Source organism: Toxotes jaculatrix, chromosome 13, assembly GCF_017976425.1.
Source record: "Toxotes jaculatrix isolate fToxJac2 chromosome 13, fToxJac2.pri, whole genome shotgun sequence".
NCBI lineage: Eukaryota > Metazoa > Chordata > Actinopteri > Toxotidae > Toxotes > Toxotes jaculatrix.
Window position 1 is genome coordinate 14,423,786 of NC_054406.1, and position 20,053 is coordinate 14,443,838.

Here is a 20,053-nt window from a genome sequence, read left to right on the forward strand (position 1 = left end):
CAGTTCCCGACCTCCGACGAGAACTCAGGCTGCCACATTGAAGAGGAACAAAAAGGCGACCTGACAGCGGTTTCTGCACTCCCTCCACTTTCTCCGGGGTAGTCACGGGATTTCAATGTTCAGCCTGCTCTTTGTAAGTACCTCATAAAGCGACCAACTGAAAACTGACCTGTCTGAACTTGTCTCTGATATGATCGTACACGGTAGCAACACCACAGACCCGCAACAGCCCGATTAAAAGTTGAGTTAGATTTTGTTGCATCTATGATGATTAGCACAACACAGGGCAGCTAAAGTAAATTTACATGAGTGGTTGTCTGAGAAGACGGATCAGTGTGTAGCCACGTTAACTTTAGCTCACAGGGCAGAGCTTGGACGGTACAGTGCTGGCTACGTACACTGTTCCAAAATGGTATTAACGTCTATTAATATTACCCCTCATCCTTTTGCCAGTTGCTGTCAATCACGCACAGGTTAGCTGACTCTAATTCAGCGAGTGTTTACGTCTGGACCGGTCACTCAATGTTGCTGGGAAGTGCTAAGTACGGAGCTGAGCTAGCCTGCTAGCTAATGTAGCCACGTTAGCTTGCTATTAGGGCTAAGGCTATTTTCTAAAAGGAGAAGCAGCAAAAGAAAAATCTCTAATGTTGCGTCCATAAAGTTATATCGGCATGCTCCCATTGGCTTTTATTGTTGTTTTCATACACAACACAGCAAGTGTCGTATAGCGCCACATTACTGTCGAAACTGAACGTCGACCGCAATTTTGTAAAATAGGAGCTAACGTTACCCTTAGCTGCACAATGAGCTCTGGGTATGTCAGTGAAGGTAACATTTCTCTTGGACAACATCTAGCTTAGCGTTAACACTTTGGTTAACGTTTTAACAGCAGTCTTGGCTAACGTTCACGATAGTGGCATCATTTGGGTGTTTAAAATATAACCAGCGTTCTGTGATTTTCAGCATTTTCTGCTTATAGTTTTGGTGTCAGGCGGCGTGGTCTCGACAGACGTCGGTAGCTGGGAAAAGCTTGGCTAAGGTAGATGGCGACTGAGCTAACTGCCTTCCGCCCTTTGTGACTAATCTTGACCCATAGCATGGTTGACCCATATGTATTTGAAGCCATATGACAGGCTAGCATTTTAACAACAAAACAAAGTGGTCGACAACCCGTCTGTTGTTTGTTATGCTGTCTTGTGTGCCTGTTTTTCTTGTATTGTGAAACTGCTGCCTTTGTTGTTAACCAGCCGGTTTGACTCGGTAAATTCGATATGCTTCCATGTGGAAATGTAGCTAAGACTGGGGTTAGGTGGGTCTATAATTTAGCCTTGTCTGGCTTTCTAAAACGGAGAGCACCCAACCATTTAGCCATGTGGGCTGAAGTGAAATGAGGAAATGCACTTGGGGAGGAAGTTGACTAGAGCAGCTGTGACACTAAAGGCCACAGCACATTCCCATGCCTCTCAGTTTTCAATTTATGACCTTCCAATGGTTTCAGTCTCCTCTCCGGTAGTAAATTCTAGTGGGTGGCTAATACAAAAGAAAAGCTTTGAACACTCCTACCAGCATGGGTGTATGAGTCAATGATTAACTAGTGCAACAGGTAAGCTAATTATACATTCCTCCTGCTTATGAGTCACTACAAGGTGACCTAATTTGCTTGCAGAGAGTATAGAAGATAAGATGCGCTAATGCAATCCGTTACCAAAACAAATAAACAAACAAACAGAGGCCATGATAATGTATAGTAGACACAGCAGAAGAGATTCTTGTTGTAATTCTGATATTTTTTTCATGCAAATTGCATAATTCTACCACTTTGGGTAGTGCAGACAACAATGACACTCGCTTCATGAAAGCCTAGGATTTTGTAACTCTCAGAGAAGCCGGCTCTGAGTCTTTATGCTCCTTTCACATTTTATTGTGGAAGTAGGTCACTCTTACTGCTGACCTGCTTTATATTATAGCTAATTGACACATGATGCACAGCCCAATCTAGAAATAGCATAGCTCCACTCATTCCACTCACAGCAGAGCCTGCAGCGAAATTCAGGCCTATACAGTAGGAGGCACTCATTCATGAGACACCACACCTCAAGTCAGACTCCCATTACCTGTGGGCCCAGTCTCTATCAGCAGTGTTGTGAAGTACAAAACTGCTAGGCTAATCCACAATTTATGTCTGTGGCAGTACTAAATAAGCACAAACGTACATTACTTGGTAATGTTTTTTTTTTAAAGAAAATTATAACTAAGTCATTTCTTAGAAATCTAACTGGTGGAATATGCTACACCAAGATATGTATTACTTTGCTTGGCTTATTTTTTAAAAATGGTTTGTGTTAGAGTTTAAGTCTGATTGTAGGCATAAACATAGCTGGATGCCTACAGGATATTTTAAACCAACAGAAGGGTGGTTCCTCTGTCTGCAGGCGGCATTAAAAAAAGGCACTGTGACAAGTAAGGAAGTTCTCAGCCTTGGTTACCGTAACTGTGAAAGATGACCCCAGTGTACAGTAACATGATGCCAACTTACCAAGGAGGGTTACTGGGGGAGAAGAACACCTATGTTGTTGCCTGCTGGCATTCAGCCCATGTAGCCACAGGGTGGCTGTGAGTGTTGAAAGGCAGGGTTGAAGAGGTCTGTTCCACAGTGACTGGCTTAACAGATTTGGCCAATTTAAAATCCAGTTATGCCCCCGGGTGTCTGGCTGTGATTAGAATGGAACACAAGCTTTGGTTTTACTATGTGTTAGCGTGCTAAGATCCCTGGCTCCTAAACAATTTTGTTGTTTTGAAATCAGCCCAAAGTGGAAAGCTAGGATTAGGTGCCCACACTTTTTTCTTCTCATTTAAAGCCATTAAGCAAAAACCCATATATAATTATGCGTTAGTCGCCATGGGCACCTTGTGTGTTTCTTATGCTGTGTGTCGGTTAATGAATCATGTCCTGGTCGGCACGGTGTTCGTTTACTGTTGTTGCCACAGCGCTGGGATAAAGCAAAGGCACAAGCTCTGTAGCACTGGCAGTGTCTGACAGATTGACGCTTCTTCTAGGTGCTGCTGCAAGGCTGCCTACTGAAACTATAGCAACAGGTAGGAATGGGATCTTCCTTTGTTATTAGTGTTTTCAGCTACCTTGTCCAGCTACAGCTGCCAGTGCTACAGTTAGCAGGGGAAAACACTGTCCTTTGCCAAAACATGCTATAGTGAAGGGTGTTGGTATTGTTATTAGAGCTGTTGTTTGTAGGCGTATGTAGCTGCTCACTTTCCTGATCCAGAAAGTGTTCTAGGTTTGAAGCAGCTATAGCCTAGAAAATGCTGGGTTATTGTGCATAAACAAGCGTGCTGTGTTTCTCCATTGCCTAGGCAATACGGTTGTTTCAGTGTTGATTCCCAGTTGAGCTTGACTTTTCCTTAATTTCCTTAAGCAGCTTATTCAACACATGAAATGTGTGACTACCTTTCACAACATGACCTCAAACGGATGTGTTGTGGCTAAAATCTTAAAAAGATGGATTTGCGACCAGCAGCTAATCTGAGATCACAGGTTATATTTTATGCTTTTTGAAAGGAAGTTGGATTTCACAGGTTAAAAAGTTCCTAGATCAGTGCATATGTGTGGCCATCCACTCTGAACCCTGCACCTCTGACTGCTTCTACAGCCTTGCTCTGTGAATGTTTAAAGAGAGCACCATTGCTCTTCTCTGATCTCTTCACAAGAAACACCAAAATTCCCTACAGGAGCACTTGTTGCTACTGCTGAGAGAATTGTTGATATGGCAACAGGCATCCCCTGATGCTGCTGTCAGAAGGCCATGTTAGTTTCTAAATGTCAGAAGAATTGATGTCGCAGTGGGACTCTGCACCTCCTGGCAAAAAATGTGAGCAGACATTCTCCTGTCTGTTGAGTGTCGGGCCCTTGTGCTGCAACTTATTTTTATTTCAGACCGTCATGAAAATTTACACATTATTTAAAAGGTTGATTTCTGTGTGGGCGAAAATGTTTTAAATTGATAACAAATTTCTGACATTTGAAGAATTAGTTTAACCTATAATCCAGACACACCTTCGTACAAGTACCTTTTGTCTATATAGAGCGAGTTTTGCTCCAGTGCCCTTCAGGCATTTGCCAGAATGGAAGTAAGTGTGAGCTGGAATGTAGAGGGAACACCTTGTATTGTGATTGTTTAATCAGCACTGTGGCCGTGCGGATCTGTGATCTATCTGCTAGTTTCTTGTTGAAACTCAGTTTTAGTTTGCTCAAGTTTTAGTGCTGCTTTAAGGATGTGTTGACCAACAGGTGGAGGTGTGGCTCACCGCCTTGATGGATGTGTCCATCTAGTCTAGGGGACATCGCCCTGGAGCCGATTTTAGGATTTTGACACGAGATTATGACTTCATTATGAGATGGCTAAATATAGTCCCTCGACCCATATGCCAGATCTAAGTAGAAAACTTGTGTCCTGTCTGGGGAGAAGCAACGGCGTTGAAAAGTAGTCGACAGTCTTGATACACATTAATACAGGCTGATATGTGAATGAAACATTGAAACACATTGGTAAAAGTGTAGATGGTAGTTTCAAGCACTTGTAGGCTGGTGTAAAGTGATACTTCACAAACAGTATCTTCCTCCCGTCAGATGCCTTGCCTCAAACTGTAAATCCGTTGTTACCTTTTATCTAGGGTTGTTCTGAATGGATGAGTCATTTAGTGATTCATTAAAAGGGAAGGAAAATGTTCAAATGACTTGGGTTCAAACAGGTTAATCTTTCAGCCATTTAGGCTCTAACTAAGGATGTCCCAATGGAGGTTGTTTTTTAATATATAATCCCCAATGTAAACAAGTTGTTTAGGTTTAAACAACACTTCTCTTTATTTGTGTTGAGCCAGTCGAATGTCCTTTGACTCCGTTGTTGGTAGATAATCAGTTTTCCTCTCTGTTCTCACTCTGAGTCCTGATTCAAATTATAGTTAAATGTCAGTGTTATGTCTGGCTTTGTTTCTTTTTCAGATGTAATTTTTCAGGTGCTGGTGTTTAATTTTGTGGAAAGTGTGATTAAAAGTGCAATTAGGGCACGGAGCGAGGAGAGAACAGGCTTTTGTTCGGATCTGTTTTCCCCTTTTCATTCCCGTTTCTAAGGTACTGAGCCCTGGTCTCTTTCAGTCTTTTCCAGAGACGGATCAGTCCTTTTCCCCTCTCGCCCTCCCCCTAAGCGCTATCAGAGGCCTTTGATCGTCACACTGTTTATCTGTGCTCAGTCAGAGGCTGCAAAGCAGTGTGATAAGTGGGCTTTGCCATGAGCCAGTGCGTGTGTAGGGGGTGTTCGCCTGTTCATGGAAATAAGGGGGGTTACATATTCTCTCACCTCCGTTCTCCAGCCTGGTTTACACGGACACAAGAGGCCAGAACAACAAGTACTCCACAGGAAGATTAGCTCCTGTCCTCAGGGAGCAGAGAGAGGTAACCTGTTGTGCTGAATGTGGGGATAGAAAGGCGCACACCCACTCACAACAACACTGCATACTGCGCTACCTTCCATGAGGCATACATTAAGTGATAAGAGAATCTAATCAGTAGCAGCATTAACATGCAGCATGACATGGTTTTGCTGTCTCAGTTCTGACAAACCACTGAACAAAACTGTTGCAATATGCAGATTAGAGGAAACATTGCAATAAGGTTTGTGGGTCTTTGAATATCAGCAGTGCCGGAGCTCAGCTTGAACAATAATTCAGTGTGTAAAATTGATCAAAAGAAACAGAATCGTGTGAACGTCATTAATTTGCTTTCAATATGCATATCATATCTGTCGTCAAGTTACATGAGCCGTGAGATACTGGCCAGTAGTTCAACTCTTAGGCAGAAGGATATCTCAGAATCTTTAATCTGATTTTGGTGGACAGATGCAGGCTTGTAATGCTTAGTTAGCAGTTGACTTTTATTGGCAGGTTTTATCAGCTGTAGCTAATTAATTCTGTAAGTTGACGTTTTCGCTGAGGTCTGGTCGCTGCGTTCTGTGCAAAGAGGTGTCTGCACTACACTATCTACACTTGACCAAATGATTTCTAGAGAAACAGACACCACTGTCTGTTTTGATATTTCCAGTGAAAGCTTGTGGACAGAGTCACAAGTCTTTCTTAGGGGAACAATGTAGCAGTTTAACTTCCAGTAAACTTTAAAGCACATTAATATTTTGATCTTGTCAATTTAAAAGCTCTGCATTGGTGCCATAGAGTCAGGCTTTTCTCATCAGGGCATCATCTGTCTTTATTTATGGCTATTCATGTACTTTTAACCTTTATTTTTAACCACTTTAATTTGGAAATGTATACTCTTTTAAACTTAAATTAGATTTCCCCTTTCTTTGGGAGTTAGTCTAAAGCAGAAAAGTCAAACTGGAAATGGAGCACTAGTCATTTTTGCCCTACAACAACATTCTTACATAAAGGCTCATTCACACCTCAGTATAGCGTTCCTGTCGTGTTGGGGGGCTCTCTAGCGCTAAGCCATTTGTCAGTACAGTTACCTTTGATGTTTCTGTCATTTACTGCGTTCCTATTTTATAGACTTTCACTATCATTTTGAACAGATGAAAAGAAAGCGAGCAAGTCTAGGTGAGAGATTGCGGTTAGTGTGTAAACCCTTCAGCTAGGTCTGCTGTGACTGGAGGAATCTAACTTGTAGGCAGCTCTGGGGATTTTTGTGCGTTTGCTGGGTTGGACTGTTACATTTACAGAGGGTCATTTTGTACCCCCAACATATTTCTAGTCTTGATCAAACACGATCCACCCACACATAGGCTATAACAGGAGTTATGTTTTTTTTTTCTTTACAAGCAAGTGCAAAGGGTGTGTCTTTATGAAGTTTTTTTTATACGTACAGTGAGTGGCGCACTTTTGGTTTACATTTAGTCAGCATTGCAAGATCTTTGTGTTATTAACTGTAAGTCTGTCACCAAGCCTTTTGGCTTCCAGAGTTTTAGAAAGTATTTCCCAAGCACGCTCTTAAATGTTTGTGGCTCTATCACCACACTTGAATTTTGGACTGAGAGTACTGTTCTCTCTTCCACCACAGAGATGTCTTTCCCTGTGGGTTTTTTTTTTTGGGTCCATTTCAAAGTACTACTGCCCACAGTGGGTAGTCTGTATATCTTAGGGGTCTGCAGTAATAGCCCTTTGAAAAACACAGGTTTATTATATGTCAAATCGAGACAACCACAAGCCTGAGTCAGAGTGTCTGTGCATGGTTCTACCTTGACACAGGTAAACACAGACATGATGACCAGTTGTGACTCATGTCCCGGTAATGAGACTCTGATTAAGTGACCCTGTCCAAAGGGCAGGTAGTGTAATTTCTTTTTGCCTGTATTCACTGATTCTTTTTGCTGTATTGCCTTTTTTTCCAGAGGGGCTGCAGAACCACATCCACTGTACATCATATTTAGACCGGGGCAAGAAATGAGTGAATCCAGCTTTGAGGGACATTTTACTGGGTCAATTTATAAATTGAAAGGCCTTTTTTAAGATTGAAAAATGGAGGCAACTTGGGCTGCACCTAACAATGTTCTCTATTATCAATTCATTTCCCAGTGACCTTAGTCTGTAAAATGTTAGTAAGTAGTAATTAAGTAATTACAGTTTTAAGTTTACCATTTGCGGTTTCTCCAAGCCCTTGGTGATGCCTCCAGTTTGCCATGATTTGTCTGATCAACAGTACAAAACCAAAATATATGAAACCTACTGTCATATATAACAAACAAAAACAGCAAACCCTTGCATATGAGAAAATCTGTAGAAAATGTAACAATGGCTAAAATAATATACACTGTGTTGCAGTGTGTTGCAACAGCCAGCTGTTTGTCATTGGACACACAGTCATCTAAAGGCAGAGGTTTGGTCAAGGTGCTGGTACTAACGACAGCTTTCCCCACACAGCTATAATTAAGCCTTACCTCACCATCCCTCTTCCCTTACCTGCATGGCAGGTGGAGTAAAGATGCTGTTCTCAGAAAAGTTTTGAACGAACATGTACCAGTTCTTCCCTGATCCAGGACTATATTCTCAGAAGCAAATGGGCGGACACCTTATCAGAATTCAGTCAACAAAAGCATGAGGCCACACAGAACTCAATGGCTTGAAGTATCACTTTCAGCCTGAGGCTCCTGTTTGCGAATCCCGGGAGTGTGCGACTCATGGGAGGCACAGCAACAGTTTGGGATCGCTGCTGGAGCTCAGTTTTGCATGTAAGCCAGCTCCTCTCCTTCTCTCAATGCTGTCTTGTCCAGGCATGCCTAGGGACTTCAGTGTCTTGCTTGTTACTCTAGATGAACTGGTGAGGCTCAGAAAAAAGAGTAGAAGCTTAACTAGTGCAGCTTGTTATAGTGTTGTGTGTCTGTGTTTGCTTTCTTTTTTGTCTGTCTATTTTTCTTTGTGTATTTCGAGTATGACTGATAGTGAAGGAGAGCTATGCACACTACTTCCTTTATGTGTGCACTATTTGCTGAATGCTGTGGCGACCTGTCACCATACCCCACACTGACAGGCCCCTTCAGTCTTGGACTGTGTCCCGGGAATCCGTAGCACGCTTTTGTCTTTATTAAGCATGAAGTTAATTCTCTTATCGTGTGACCTACTAAGAGCTTTCAGTGTTACACTCAAAGCATTTTCAGACTTCTAAGACACAAACACTTTAGTTTAAACCAAAATAAGTTAGGGAGATGTTACGGAAGGTAGTTGCTTTTGTACAAGACCTGTTGATGGATTGTGCAACAGGCATTCGTGGCAACAGATTATGCCAACTACGTCACAGTTGTGAACTCTGAAAACTTATGCTGCTTTTCTTTTTTAAAACGGTTACTTGGGTCCAGCTGACATGCAAAAAGAGATGAAAACCAGTGTGGAGAGGGTGTGTAGCATTTCACAGTGCAGCTGCACCTTCACACTAGGCTGATTTCTTGTTTTTCATAACAGTGCAGGCTTGTTGTGTGTCACGTGTTTGGTTCCGTGGTCTTGCACATGGATTCAGACTATGAAGGTAAACTCATTGTGCTGGTCATTATGATCTTGGTTTTCTTAATAGTTTGATGCTGCTTCTATAATGCAGAATGGATGACTGTATTATGACAGGTTTCATAATTAGCTTTCACTGTGTGCAGTGGTTCACACCAGCAGAGCTTGCTTTAGGTTGTCCCATACCACCGTTTCGAAGAGGACTGCTTGTCTGGCCAACTCCCATGTTTGGCGCCAACTTTCTCACTTTCAATGAAATGTACCTAGGTCTTCACAGATACACTTGGGTCCAGGAAAGCCTATCGAGTTGGCCCATGTGTGAAAAACACCCTAAAAGTAGGTGTCTGCATCAACAGGGTTTTTTTTTTGTATAAAGTTAGTCTCTGCTCAACTTCTCTCTGTCTTCACGTTAGTAAGCTCTCTCAGTCAGTCACTACCTTCTCTCCTTGTATCCCAGGAATTGTTTGAAATGAGTAAGTAGCAGTTTCTCACAGCTCTTCTTGCTGAAAGCACAGAGTAAGGTTGAGGACAGCACCAATTTGAGGTGAAATCCACCCACCCGGCCAATCAAAAGCATTGACGTCACCGCAAAAAACCAGCTGGACCGTTGGGCAGGTGTGATCCTCTGTTTTATATCAGGCACAGTCACTGCCAAGTTCTCGGCTTGACGGTTTTTTGCTTGTCTCTTACTCTTTTTCTTTCTTTTTTTTCTTGTTTTCTTTTGCTTATCCATTGTTATGTCCTCTTGACGATTTTTCTTCACATCTTACCGGCTTTTTTTCATGTTACTTTTCCTCTGTCCCTGTCCTCCTTGACATTTCCAAGCATATCAGTTATCTCTTATTTGGCACTCACAGAGGCCACAGGCATGAAGACATGCTTCTCTGACACTTGGCCCCATTTCTGTTTCACCGATTTATGGTTTCTGAAAGTTTGAATGCGCCTGTCAGTGTTTTCCCCCTCACTGACTTTGGTGGGTTTGCGATCAGGCATTTAAAAGGAAAATACTTCACTGACACCTTGTATTTATGCATTTATGTGTGTATTTTTGTTTATGAAAGTGTGAGTAAATGGTCCAGATGAGACACTAAAAGGAGAAGTGTGTGCTGTGGGTGCAGCAGGCAGGTGGTATCTGGGGTAAACATATCAGGGCCTTTATTTTTCTTGTGCTGTCCATGCTGCTCTTTCTGCAAGCAGAACAGGGGCTTCCTCCCTCCTGCCCTCCCTCTTTCTCGTCCTCTCACTGTCCATCCTGCCATGGATGACAGGCGCTCCCCCTGCTCCTTGACTCGGCTCCCACACAGCAAATTAGCCCTCCAGCTGCTTCAAGGCAGTACAGTCTGGTCATGCCCAGTCTGGCTCCAGACAAAACATCAGCGAGACTCAGGCACAACCTCAGACCACCAGCCAGGGTTGGATGTAACACTAACATCTTTCACAAGGGGGGAAGAAGATGGACTAAGACATTCCACGTTTTGTGTAAAGGTCTGACGTTTTGCCACGGTGCCCTTCCAGTCTGTATATTCCATGTCCAGACATTTGAGCTCATTTGCTTTTGTGCGTCTGTTTTTTTCTTTCTAATTTTAGAACAGTCCACTCGCCCTTGTGGCAAACATATTGCCCCATCCCAGCTTGTGACTATTTACACTCTGCGCATAGTGTGAATGGTGTATGTGCTGTGCATGCCAGTGGTGGTGGGAGAGTGATGGCGATAAGGCACCTGACAGCTATCAGGTGTCCACACAAGCTGCCCACGGCCTTAGCTCTACAATTATGGAGTCCCATGGCAGTAAAATCCTTAACACAGTGAAAGGCTTTCAATTAGCACTCCCAGTGTAGCAGTTCAGCCTCTCTCCATTCACTTTAGCTGACTTTACACCCTTCCCTGGTTGTGTTCCAGTCTTTTGCTGATGCAATAAGCTTCATTAGAAGAAAATATTAAATAATCTGCTACTGTACTTAAATAACACTACAGCGCAGTATGTTTTTCACTGTTAAACCTGACATGTCTTTATACTTTGCAGAACACGTGCAAAGTGATGAGTCATCCTAAAACGATGAGAGTTAACAGTTGCAGGACACCCATGTCCCGGGTTCCCATTCTTTTGCCACTTTATCGCCTGTTTAGGTTTGCGTACCCTCTTCTGTTCTGAGATACCACGGTCCTTATCAGCTAATGGTGCTGCTCTCTGCTCTCTCACACTCCTCATCTCTCTCCCCCTCTCTCTTTCTCCTTCTGTTCTTTCTCCCTAGTCACTGTAGGAGATTTCTGGGAGAGGGCAGCTGATTTGGAAAGTTCTCCCTATCAACTCTCGGGTCGGTTCCCCTCCCCATTCACTCTCTCTCTCTCTCTCCCCCTCCACTTCCAGCTCCACTCCAACATTAGAACACGTGATGAGGAACAGGGCACCAAGGGAGCTCTCTCTGGGCCACTGCGTGGGCCTCTGCCTTTACTCAGTGACCTTTCTCCTAGTTTAGTATATATACTTGTACATAGACACACATGCACAAAGGGCCGGATGTAACCCAGATACACTTTAACATAAGTACATCTGTTTTTTTTTTTCCCTTAACATTTGTTTAGCCAAGGTGTTCCTTCCTCAGATGGGTAATTGATCCCGCACCAGGACAAGCTGGCTTTATTGGCACCTGCCACTGCAGCTCCACCAGCTTCAACTACGATATGAAGGGTTGTGAGGATAGGACGCTGTACAATGATTTCATTTTTTTTTTTTTTTTTTTTGTGATTGGGTTTTTACATTTCTAATTGGACATGATAATACTCACAGTGTGATAGAAGTGTCAGTTTATTCAAAAAAACAAAAGTGGAATTTGAGGTCTTGAGGTGACATTCTGCTTTGTGCATCTTTGCCAGGATAATCAATACAATGACTGTAGACCAGAAATGACAGGTTTCAAACAGTTCTGATAATTGCTAAAATAATTTTTAAGGCAGAAATGTCAAAACCTTTGTGATTATATCAAGTTAGAGTTGAATATTTGTTTGGACAAAACAAGCAATTTAAAAATGCCAGTTTCGGCTATGTAAATTTGAAGTGACTCTCACTAGTTTTAGACATTTAAGACCGACTAATCCACAGTTGTTAGTTGTTAAAATAATTGTTAGTTGCAGGTGTAGATAATTTTATGACTTGGCTCACTTATAACATTGATAGCATTAAAGCAGTAATGGCATCTCACCCATTCATGTTTGACACAGCTGAAGGTTGCTGACTTGAGTCTACACTGTTCAAGGCTTTTGTATACACTGCCTCTTGTTTCCTGTGTGGTTAGACATGTTTTTTGCCTCTACCAACCGATATGGTGCGCATGTATGTGTGTTTGTTTTGTCCTTGTTGCATCTGTGCAGTGTGTAACTGCAGAACCAGTTTGCAAATTTCAGAGTGATTTGCATGCGTTCCCGACAGTGCTGTCATGGCAGGCTGGCAGACTGTGTGGCAGGCTTGATGTTACCACAGTTTACTCACTTCTCTATTGACAAGCTTACTTAAGACCAGGCGGCCTAGCTTTCAGTCGTCTACAGTCGATTTTGGAATTATATAACCTCCATCTACCTGCTATTAGTCAATTAGTAAGTCAGGCATGGGTATTGGCACATGTATTCTTTCTGCTGTCCCCATCAGATAAGTGCAGTGGGAGTATGTTGGACTTTAACAGTGACAACCAGTACAGATAGTGTTGTAGCTTAGTCCAGTGCACATTGCATGCAGTATAATGGTAGTGTTTCTTTGCCACTGCTCATACTTCCCACCTAACCCCAATATGCTTCAGGTCATACATGCCAGCGTTAACTTTGAAATGGTGTTTTGGTCTGTCTTTTTGTCTCTCTGTAACCCTACTATTGGCTGCGTTTAAAACGCAGACTGTATGAAGTCACTTCGTGCATCTGGGCATCCCTCCACAATCCAGTTGCTTTTCATCTTTTAGTATAAGCTGTCATTGTGGTGTCCTTGGTGTGTCTGTTGGCTCTTTTGTTCTTCAGTGTTTCCTCCATGTTTCAGTCTGCCTTAACAGTCTGTTCTCCTTTCCACTGTCCGGTTTGACAGGTGAGAGGCACATGTTGACTTCCCCCTCTCACCCTTTGTCCATCCTTTTCATCTCTAGAGGATTAGAAGCTGATTGAAACAAACCTTTTAAGTCTGCTTACCCTTTGTCCAGGCTTTAGTTGTGTGCATGCAGCAATGCCACATTGTGTTCAGTACTGTTCAGAGGTGGTAATTAAGGGCGTCATGGAGGATCTCAGCCATCACACAAGGGAAGAAAAAAAATCAAGGCTGTTTTGAGTGCCCTTGTGGTTATTGCCAAGTATAAAAGATGGAGGGGAGGGAAGGAATTCAGAGAGGAGAGTGGGTTGATACATCTCTTTGACTGTGGTTGGCACTTAACTGAGAGGATAAGTGACAGTGGGGTAGTGAGTGGGAGCAAGAAGGAAAAAAAGGAGAAGGTTGGTAGAGTTTTAATGAGTGACCTTGGGTTGCAAAAAAATTAGATGTCACTGGAAATCAAGCAGGTGGCGTTGAAAGGCAAAATAAAAATGAGATATACTGTCGTACAGTTGAATTAAATGTCCTGGGTAAGTTGTGACTGAGTGAAATAGGAATGGAGAGAGTACAGAGAATCTTGTGTCAGTCTCAAGGAGGTGAAAAGAGGGAGCATGAGACTGAAATACTTGGGCTGTTTGAAGCTTTGCCCACCCTGTAATCCTCACCTTGTGACTACTGGCTGTGACATGGTGCTAAAGTCCAAGCCCTTTCTCTCAGTTTCCCTCCCACTACCTTGTGTACGTAGTCGGCGTAGTGACAGCCAGCTCTCGTCATCTACTTTCCCTCTACACCCCCTTCCCTCCCCCCTCCCTTCTCTTCTCTTCCCTTCCTACCTCCCTCCTATGTTGCTCTGCGACGGTTCCAGCCAGTCTGTGGCGGCTGGGTTTAGACTGTCAAGGATTTGGCACAGTTTGACTGACTGCTCCCCGGCTAGTTACAGACCAGACATTACCTGTTTTGTAAGACACCCTTGTGTGCTTGTGTGTGTGCGCTCCACACTGTGCATATTATTATTTTTCCATTTTGGTGACAGGTGGTGAATTGACAGAGTGATGTAATCCAAAGTTGTAGTAAGTTCACAGCAGTCTAATAACTATGACTGCAAGGTAGAAACCATCATGACGGTTCCTTTTCAAGTTTCCGGATACAGTTTTACATATCATTAAAGGTGAAATTTTAGAATTTGAGGGGTCTAATTAAAGTTTTAAATTTAAGATGTAACTGTCTACTTCCATTGTAACCACAGCTTTGAGCAGGGTGAAGATTAAGTTTCAGTTAATCAAGACTGGTGCAAATACAGGTTGCCAAAAGGATTGTGGAAATCAAAATGAAGTTACATTAAAAGGTGTGAGCTGAACGCTTTGAGGCCACACTTCTCATTGCAATTTTTCAGACCAGTATTGAATTTTGGATTTGCTGTTAATATACTATAAATCAAACACCGGACAATGCTAGGATCATATCCAATGTCCCATTAAACACAACCCCCATTAAGATATTATAGTTATGCTATACTTAATTTTACTCAAGAATATATAAATATAGTCATGATATTGAAATTGCATAACAGCTGCATATTTGGCCAACTATAGTAGTTATAACAAGGTGCTTGTAGGTTACATCTGTCAGTGTTTTGATACCTGACTGATGAAACCTAACACTATTGTTGACAGCTCTGTACTGTGACTGCTAAAGCTAGTGCTATTATTTCCGACAACTAATCATGTTCTTGACAACTAGCAGCCGAACTAAACGTTGCAAGTGTTAATGTACAAAAAGGCTTCAGGTCCTGTTGGTCTTTTATGAACAGGAAACATACACAGCTCAAATTTTTTTTCACACGTCAGAATTATAGATAGTTTCCTCTTTGATCTAACTCTCTTTTGTTGATAGTAAATGTACAGACGCCAGCATGCAGAAGGCATATTAACCAGACATCAGCCAAGATTTCTCCTTTTTTTTGTTTATTTGCTAATGCACAATAATGTAATTAAAATAATGGCTCCTCCAATTTGAAAGTTTGACTCTTTTAAGTCATAATTTTTAATATTAAAAAAAGCTTAATCGTTTAGCCCTAGGGGTGTGTGTGTGTGTGTGTGGTGTCATTACAGTTATAATTGCATAACCTCAGTCTATTCTTTCTCTTTCTCCTCTCTTCACAGGGTTTCTGTGTTGACGTGAGCCGTACCTATATGGCGTGTGTGAGCGGAGAATTTTGCCAGGCACAGCACCTCACCTCTGTGGAGAAGTGAATCGGCCGCCCCCCGAGGGACTACGCTACCCAGAAACCCCCTTGACTGCCAGCACATTAGGAACTGCAGACTCTTCCAAAGGCCCTCCCCCCCTCGGGATATTGCGTAGTCCTTGGCCCGACTGCCCTGCCTTGTCCCAACCAATACGAAAAATCTTTGCTTTCTACTTTCTCCTTGAACAGCCAATCACAAACAGCTCTCCTGAATGGGGTAAACTGATTGGATGACTCCTGGATAGTCTCTCCATCTTTTTTCTTTTTCTTTTATTTTTTAAATTCTTTTAATTTTTTTCATTTTGTATTAATTCATTTTTTTTTTTTTACATCTCGGAGTACTGTGGACTAGTTTATCCTTTTTGTTACCCTTCTCTGTGTACATCATCCCATAGTTGAACACTTGTTGTCCTCCTGACCCATCCTTTTCCACGTGTTGTCATTTTTATTTATTCTACCCTTTCCTCAATGCATAGATCTCCTAGCAGTCTTTGCTGACTTCTGAGCCAAAAGTCGCTTTTGTTTTGTAAGAGTATTGTATTGTAATTGTTTTTTAAGCCGTCTCGCCAACATGAACCGCCCCGCTGCAGTCGAGATTGCCTACGAGTGCATGAGGTTCCTCATCACCCACAACCCCACCAATGCCACGCTTAACAAGTTCACCGAGGTATGCCCCCAGCTTTCTGTTTGTAAATATGTGTGTCCGTTTATAAGTCCTCTGCCTAAAATGTCCTCTCTCTTCTGATGCGTGCCTAGGAGCTGAAAAAGTTTGAGGTGAACACACTGGTGAGAGTTTGTGATGCCACCTACGATAAGGCTCCAGTAGAGAAGGAAGGGATACAGGTCCTGGTAAGCGCTGACACACAGGCACATCTGTGGCAGCCTTCCTTATCGTAGGTTTAGCCTTCCCAAATTACATACTCTCTCCTCTTTTGTCTCCTCTAGGACTGGCCCTTCGATGATGGTGCCCCTCCTCCCACCCAGATCGTGGACGACTGGCTCAAGCTGCTCAACACCAAGTTTCGAGAGGAGCCCGGCTGCTGCATCGCCGTGCACTGTGTGGCAGGGCTTGGCCGGTGAGTGGCTTGCTGTGTTTGTCTGGGGACATGATGATAACTCAGAAGGCAGAGCTGACTATTATGTGTTTCATCTTTGGACTGTTGCATTGTTTACCGTTTCCAAAACTCCTGCTACTTACCCATCTAACTGCCTTGAGTCATGAGAGTGACCTGTACTGTAATACGGATTAGGTAGGGACATAAAAATACATGATTGGACACAATAGATGTGTTACCTTTGAAGGCAGGGGATTTCCCAGCCATCTTTTTTTTTCTTTGTTAAATGGAGGTTAGAAACACCAGTTGAAAGGCAGCAACACAAACAATCAGCTTCTCCCTGGTGTAATGCAGCCCATTTGACCTAATCTCTCAACCTCTCCTTCCTGTTAGAACTATCTGGTTGGCGTTATACTTCTGTTTTTTTTCCTCTTAGACCAGGGTCCGTTTCATTTCCACTGGAAAAATGTGAATCCAAAGAGATGTGGGCCACCTGCACGAGTCGGCACAGACTAATCCACAGAAAGCATTTATTAAATAAATATTACAGCTGTCTAAAGAAGTCTGTTTTCTACCAATCTTCCTCTCTTCTTGCCCTCACCTCTGAACCTTCTCCCTCCCTTACAACACTTGTTGCTTCTTCAGCATTGGACCTGCATTTCCTGTTCTCCTGTGTCTAATTTTAAATACACGCCAGTGATTCATTCAGTATCTTGAATGGTAGTCCCCTCTTCCTGCTCCTGTTATTGCTCTGTAAACAGACAATCAGCTGGTAAAGTTATCTGTCATTAGATACAGCTGTCTGTTGCTGTTGCCTCTGCAGACTTAAGAGGGAAAGGCAACTACATTTGCATGTGATCTGTATCTTGGTCACGAGGTTGCACAGGCGATGTGCAGATATGCACAGTCATATTCACAGGCCAGTGTGACAGTGAATTTACGAATGAGTTATGCTGAATAAACAACACAAGTGTGAAAACAAAGACGGCACAAGCACATGACGTGGGCGAGCCAGTGTGAAATCGTCTTTCTTGACCACAGAAGCACAATAAGCCCATCAGTTCTCTATGGCTCCCAGCGTTTCGCATTGCTGTGGCATTCGGGAGGTTGTATAATTACCAGTATTGGTTAGACTGGCATTTTCTGAATTCATCTCCTCTTCTTCCCTGTCCTGTGTTTACTGGAGTCATCTGGGTTTTCCATAGCCTTACGGTCTGATCTGCTTTACACCCGTCAACATTCTCTTAAAGGCCCTCAGAGTGGGAGGCTGCAGCTATTTGCCTTGTTGTTGCTGTTGTTGTTTGTCCTTTTACCATATTCTGACCCCTCCTTTCACACTAAGCTTTTTCTTACCGTTTTCTTTCCATCCTTTCTTTCTCTCATACTATCCCTTGTGTGTTTTGTGTGAGAAAAGCCACTCAGGGAAATGCTCTGTCAGCACTAGATTTGACCTGCCAAGCTGTCCACAAAGTTCCTATATTTATTTTTTTTCCCTCACTCTATCTCTTCTGGTGATAAAGGAGAAGGTTGTCTTACTGTAACTTATCAGAGTTATGTGTGTGTGAGGCTCAGGGTGTGAGCTACAGTGCCCCAGCAGGGCAACAGTGAACTTGTGTACCCCTGTTGATTTCCCAGGCCTGTTTCCCAGGTTTAAGCACCCCCCTCACCCTCCCTCATAGTATTACTATGGAACCATGTGAACCTTGGCATTTAATCTTCTCTTCTCCTTCTCTCCTTCTTTGATTCTCTCACTGTCTCCTTGAACTGGTCTGCTGGGTTTCTTTACCTCTCAGAGCTCCAGTCTTGGTGGCCTTAGCCCTCATTGAGTGTGGGATGAAGTATGAAGATGCTGTGCAGTTCATAAGGCAGTAAGTTACCTCCATACTGTGTGTGTGTGTGTGTGGAACAAGCAGCTGTCCCAAACTGTAATTTGACATTGTTGATGAGATAATTATAATAATTTTTTTTTGTTTGTTTCTCTGGTTTGTTGACAACATGTTTGGCATTTGTCTGTCTTCAGTCTGCGAAATACCAGCAAGTGTTAGCTGTAATTCCAGAGGCTGGTACTAGCACTAGAAATAAAGCCATACCTGTCTAATGTCAAACACTTTGGGAAATTCCCTTATTTGCCTTGTGCCTTGCAGAAACTCCAGGAAGTTGCTGCTTCCAGCCAAGAAACAGTCCAGCACATAACCCTCCGTAAAACTTGTCAAATTGTCATTTTTGCATTTCAGGTTTTTGTATAAATTAAACAAGATATAACATGTCAATTAGTGATCTTTAAAGGTGTTGGCAGGTGGATGTTGTTACCTTTGGACAAAGCCAGGCTACCTGTTTCTAAATCTCTCCAGGCTCTGTTTTAAGCTATGCTAGCTAGCTGCTGACTGTAGCCTTGCATTTAAAAGACAGATTAGAGTGGTATTGATCTTCTCATCTAACTCTCTGCCAGCAAAGACAAATGAGCGCATTTCCCAAAAATGTCAAACTATACCTCTAATCACCACAGCAGTGACCATAGTGCATTGAGTATAGTGTACTCTTTTGTGGATAGCATTGTTTTAATCTTCTGCCCTTCCCTTTTTCCCTCTGCTTTTCATAGGAAGAGACGTGGAGCCTTCAACTCCAAACAGCTTCTTTACCTCGAGAAATACAGACCCAAAATGCGTCTGCGGTTCAAGGATACAAACGGCCACAACTGCTGTGTGCAGTAGGCTGCCTGTCAGTGCATCTTTCTTATGCGCATCTAGTGGGGAATCTTCCAAAAAAGGGGAGATAAAAAAAAAAAAAAATGAAGAGAGTGCTATCAGTAATTATTGTGATGATTTGTTAACACTGAGTCATGGTTAATTGAACAGAGAGCAAGAGAGTGATGGAATGAATGAATCCAGATCTGGGGATCCACCAGCTGAACCAATGAATGGAAGGTCAAAGCACACAGATAGGCCCGCCTCCCGGTTATACTGTACAACCACGGGCCAGAATTTCTTTTTTTTTTCAACTTGAGTCCATCCTGTGTCTTTTTTTTTTCAGTTGTGATCATGGGATAACATTTTCCATTTTGTGAATTTTTATTTTTACACAAAGAGTGGTGATGAAAAGATGTAATGTTAAATGATATTCTGATTTTTATTTCCCACTAATTACTGATATGATTAGGCCTGAATAATGTAACTTTTTAAAAACATTTTTAAACTTTGAACACATTTTGTGATTGTCCATTTTGGTATTGGGTTTTTTTTCCTTTTTTTTTTTGCACAAAAACTCAAAGGTTCACCTGAAAATGCAGTAATGTTTTCCTTTTACCCTTCACTTGCTTAAAGTCACTTTGAGTTTAGGGGTTCTCTGAGTTTGAATATGTCTGCAATATTTATTCACAAGATATGCTATGTGTGGCAGTTATGAGTTTGGCAGGGGCAAGGACACTTTGTTATCCAATAGTTTTTATTTTTGTTTTGTTTTTTTTTTTTGTTTTTTTTTATCTTGTTGGAGTGCAATAATCAGTCCACCTCAGATAGGCCCACCGGACCCTGCTGAGCATCGTACACACATCCACACATACACTTCAGACACTCATCCAGGCAGTTGGAACAGGGGAAAAAACGTAACAATTCCTGCAACAGGTACTTCTCCTGCTTTCATTCATTCTCCCTAATGGAGCTACAATAGGACTATCCCTG

General features: G+C 42.5%; 1 protein-coding gene across 2 annotated transcripts; it reads left to right on the plus strand.

The window, feature by feature from the left end:
- ptp4a2b (protein tyrosine phosphatase 4A2b) lies at positions 1-19,206 on the plus strand. 2 transcript variants are annotated; one of them, XM_041053135.1, is made up of 7 exons: positions 1-133; positions 15,239-15,538; positions 15,880-15,988; positions 16,078-16,170; positions 16,267-16,397; positions 18,170-18,244; positions 18,976-19,206. In XM_041053135.1, exons 2-7 carry the CDS (start codon positions 15,534-15,536, stop codon positions 19,085-19,087), a joined length of 525 nt encoding a protein of 174 aa, XP_040909069.1. In that variant the 5' UTR covers positions 1-133; positions 15,239-15,533; the 3' UTR covers positions 19,088-19,206. The 2 variants fall into 2 exon arrangements, with proteins under 2 accessions (XP_040909069.1, XP_040909067.1); XM_041053133.1 differs by lacking the exon at positions 1-133 and adding an exon at positions 8,141-8,246.
- The last annotated feature ends 847 nt before the right edge of the window (positions 19,207-20,053 follow it).

Coding starts and splice junctions, on each gene's coding strand:
- ptp4a2b (XM_041053135.1), top strand. Junction 15,989..16,077: donor CGCTTAACAAGTTCACCGAG/GTATGCCCCCAG, acceptor ATGCGTGCCTAG/GAGCTGAAAAAGTTTGAGGT. Junction 16,398..18,169: donor TGTGTGGCAGGGCTTGGCCG/GTGAGTGGCTTG, acceptor TTTACCTCTCAG/AGCTCCAGTCTTGGTGGCCT.